The following is a 2879-nucleotide window of genomic DNA, read 5'->3' as shown; positions in this document are numbered from 1 at the left end:
TTCTCTTCTCTTGATAAAGGCGCTTGTCCTTCACATCAGACGCTGTGGTCCAGCCGGACAGCCCAGGATGATCACGCCGCCGGGTCTTGACCTGATTATATCTGCAAAGACCCTTTTATCAAATAAGGTCATCTTTACAGGTTCTGGGACACAGATCTTTCTGTGGAGACACCATTCAACAAAGAGGGGAAGCCACAGCCAGACCCCCTCCACTCAAAGTCTTACTGCTTCCTCACCATGCTGCCCACCACATTCCGTGTCTACGGAGCTGGGACAGTGGCGGTGCCCACCTCAGAGGTCACCGTGCAGATTAAATTCATCCCCAGACACGAAGTGCTGGGTGCAGGCACAGAGAGCTGGAAGGAAAGGTTTCCTGTGACCGTGTGCTCCTTCTGCCCTTGGCTGGGGGTCTCTGCTGTGCTCGGCGTGGGCAGTGATGAGGATGTCACTGGGTGCACAGCTGGCCCTGCAAGCTGCCCGGACGCCAGGCCTCCCCTCTTTCCAGCCAGGACGTTGTGTGCTCGCAGCCTCTCAGGGCCACAGGCGCACAGTGGTCGCTGCTGCCGTGTGCTGATTTGCTGTGGAGACTCCACTGGGGCCAGGCTGAGCAGGGCTCCCCAGACACATCCGGAGGCTCCTCGAGAGGGCCGCGTGGCAGGCACAGGGTTGAGGGGCCTGTGTGGCAGGGCCACAGCTCACCTGGGAGTGCAAGTGGGAAGCCCCCACACCTAGCAGAGTGCAGCTCCTTCCCGCACAGCCACCTGGGCTCCTTGGCCTGACCCCGCAGGGCTCTCAAGAAGAAATGGGGGCTTCCCCTCCTCCAGTCTCACCGTCAGTCTCTGCGGTGTCTCCACCCAGCACCTCCTCCTCGGATGCCTCATAGTCACAGGCCCTGGTGAGGAGGGAGCCACGGCAGGCACAGTGGCTGGAACAGGGGCAAGTGAGTGCCCACCCCAAAGTGCAGGCAATGAACTTGTGCCGTAGCCCACAGTGAGCTGGGGGGCTGGTTGTGCCCACCCCGCCTGATGCGGTCTCTTCATCCAGAGTGGGGGTGACATGCCAGCCCCCACCTCACCGGAATGCTGGGAGGAGCGTGTCCAAGGAGGGAGCTCACTTTGTCAGCTGCAACATGCTGTGACTATCGTGTGACTTCCCGGGTCGCTGTAGCAAGTCCCCCAGCCTGGGGGCTTCAGCAGACACGGCTCTCTCACCATTCAGGAGGTGGAATCCTGGGTCAGGGTGTGGCACCACTGGCTCCTGAGGCCTCTGTCCTTGGCTCTGTCTCCTGCTGCTGTCCTCACAAGGTCATCCCTCTGTGTGGGTCCGTGTCCTCATCTCCTCTCTGTATAAGGACACCAGGCAGATTGGGCCAGGGCCACCCCATTAGCCTCATGTTACCTTAACCACCTCTGCGAGGACCCCATCTCCAAGTAAGGTCCCTTGCGGAGGCGCTGGGGCTTAGGGCTGCAGCATACAGATCTGGGGGAGACACATGGCCCCTAACAGTATCGAGAGTGGGTGGACCCCCACAGGACAGCCGCCGGGGGGAGACACGCAGCCCATGACAGTATCGAGAGTGGGTGGACCCCCACAGGACAGCCACCGGACATTTCCTTCTCTGCTGGTCTGAAAATCACACTGTCTTAGACAGGGAAGAATCAACATTTCCACCCCAGGCCGAGGCCCCCAGAGCACACAGGACCAGAGGATCAAAGAGCAAACGTCACCCTCAGGGTCTAACGTGCAGGTGGCAGGACCCCGGCCCTTCCTGAGGATCTGGTTGTGGGTTTTGTCTCCGCAGCGTGCAGGGATGGGTGCAGACTCCATCCAAGGTCTTGGCAAGAAGAGAAACTGCCACCGCAGAGGGGCTGGCTGAGGGGCTGGGATAGGGACTCTGGGGTGCAGAGCCACACACCAGCCCCTTCCACCCAGGCAGAGGGTCCATTGCGCTCTGCCCCGCAGCCTGCCTGTTCCTATGCCAGCCAGAGCACTCCCAGGCCCGTCTGCAGCCAGAACACAGGCGGTTCCGTGTGCTTGTCCTCAGGACCCATTAGGAATGAATCCAGGCCTCGGTCCTGGCCTCCTCGCTGAGGCTGGACGCTCAGGCATCCCCTTCAGCCCCTTTCTCTAGACCTTCCTGCTGAACAAACGAAAACATCTCACAGCCCTGCAACAGCCAGGAGCTGCTGGTGGAGCTCCATGCCCGGCCGCAGAGAGAGGAGGCGCCCTGGGCAGCCCGCCAGCACCCGGGCTCCCACAGCGGAAGCGTCTTCTTCGGCTCTATTTTGAAAGCTGTTCTTTCCACAGTGCCTTTGACAAGAATCGATTTGAGTGAGCCAGCGTGTCAATACAGGCTAGCACAGGACTGGCCTCAGGGCCACATTGGGGCGGGCAGCAACCAGGCCCTGGCTGCAGCCCACACCGGCAAAAGCATGGCCAGGCAGGAGGTGGGACCTGTGAGGTTGGCTACAGCGACCGTGGGCTCTGGGTTCGGGGCTCCTCAGTCCTGAGAGGGGACCCAGGCCCAGGCGGGCTCCCAGCCTCCAGATCTTCTCCCCTTGAGACCTCGCCTTCTGCACAGCGACAGCAAAGAGCCCCTGAGTCCCACTCTGCAGGGATGTACTGCATTTCCAGAAAGTTCCTTCCGGGTGCAGAGTGACACGTGAGCCCTGGGGACTCGCTCTGACTTGGTACTGATTTTCTCCACGGAGGACCCGCAGTCACGGCCCGTGTCTGCACAGCCCCTCGGATCCCGCGGAGGGATTCAGCCGGCCCCTCCCCCGTGCGGTTCCCTGCTGTTCAGTCCGAAAACCATGGAGGCAAAGTCAGGCCGGGTTCAGGCTCCATGCAAAGTGCCCTTTGCAAGGTCCCCCTGTGGC

At 61.2% G+C, this 2879-nt stretch overlaps 1 protein-coding gene across 1 annotated transcript; it reads left to right on the top strand.

The window, feature by feature from the left end:
• Window positions 1–1492: 1492 nt before the first annotated feature.
• LOC105555592 (putative uncharacterized protein C21orf125) lies at window positions 1493–2510 on the top strand. Its single transcript, XM_012002607.1, is given in 3 exon segments — window positions 1493–1576; window positions 1963–2263; window positions 2266–2510. Coding segments are annotated over 3 exon segments (630 nt in total).
• The last annotated feature ends 369 nt before the right edge of the window (window positions 2511–2879 follow it).

The sequence above is a fragment of the Mandrillus leucophaeus genome, unplaced genomic scaffold (assembly GCF_000951045.1).
Source record: "Mandrillus leucophaeus isolate KB7577 unplaced genomic scaffold, Mleu.le_1.0 Scaffold69, whole genome shotgun sequence".
NCBI lineage: Eukaryota > Metazoa > Chordata > Mammalia > Primates > Cercopithecidae > Mandrillus > Mandrillus leucophaeus.
Note: the sequence above shows the minus strand (reverse complement) of the source record. Positions and strands in the feature narration are given on the sequence as shown.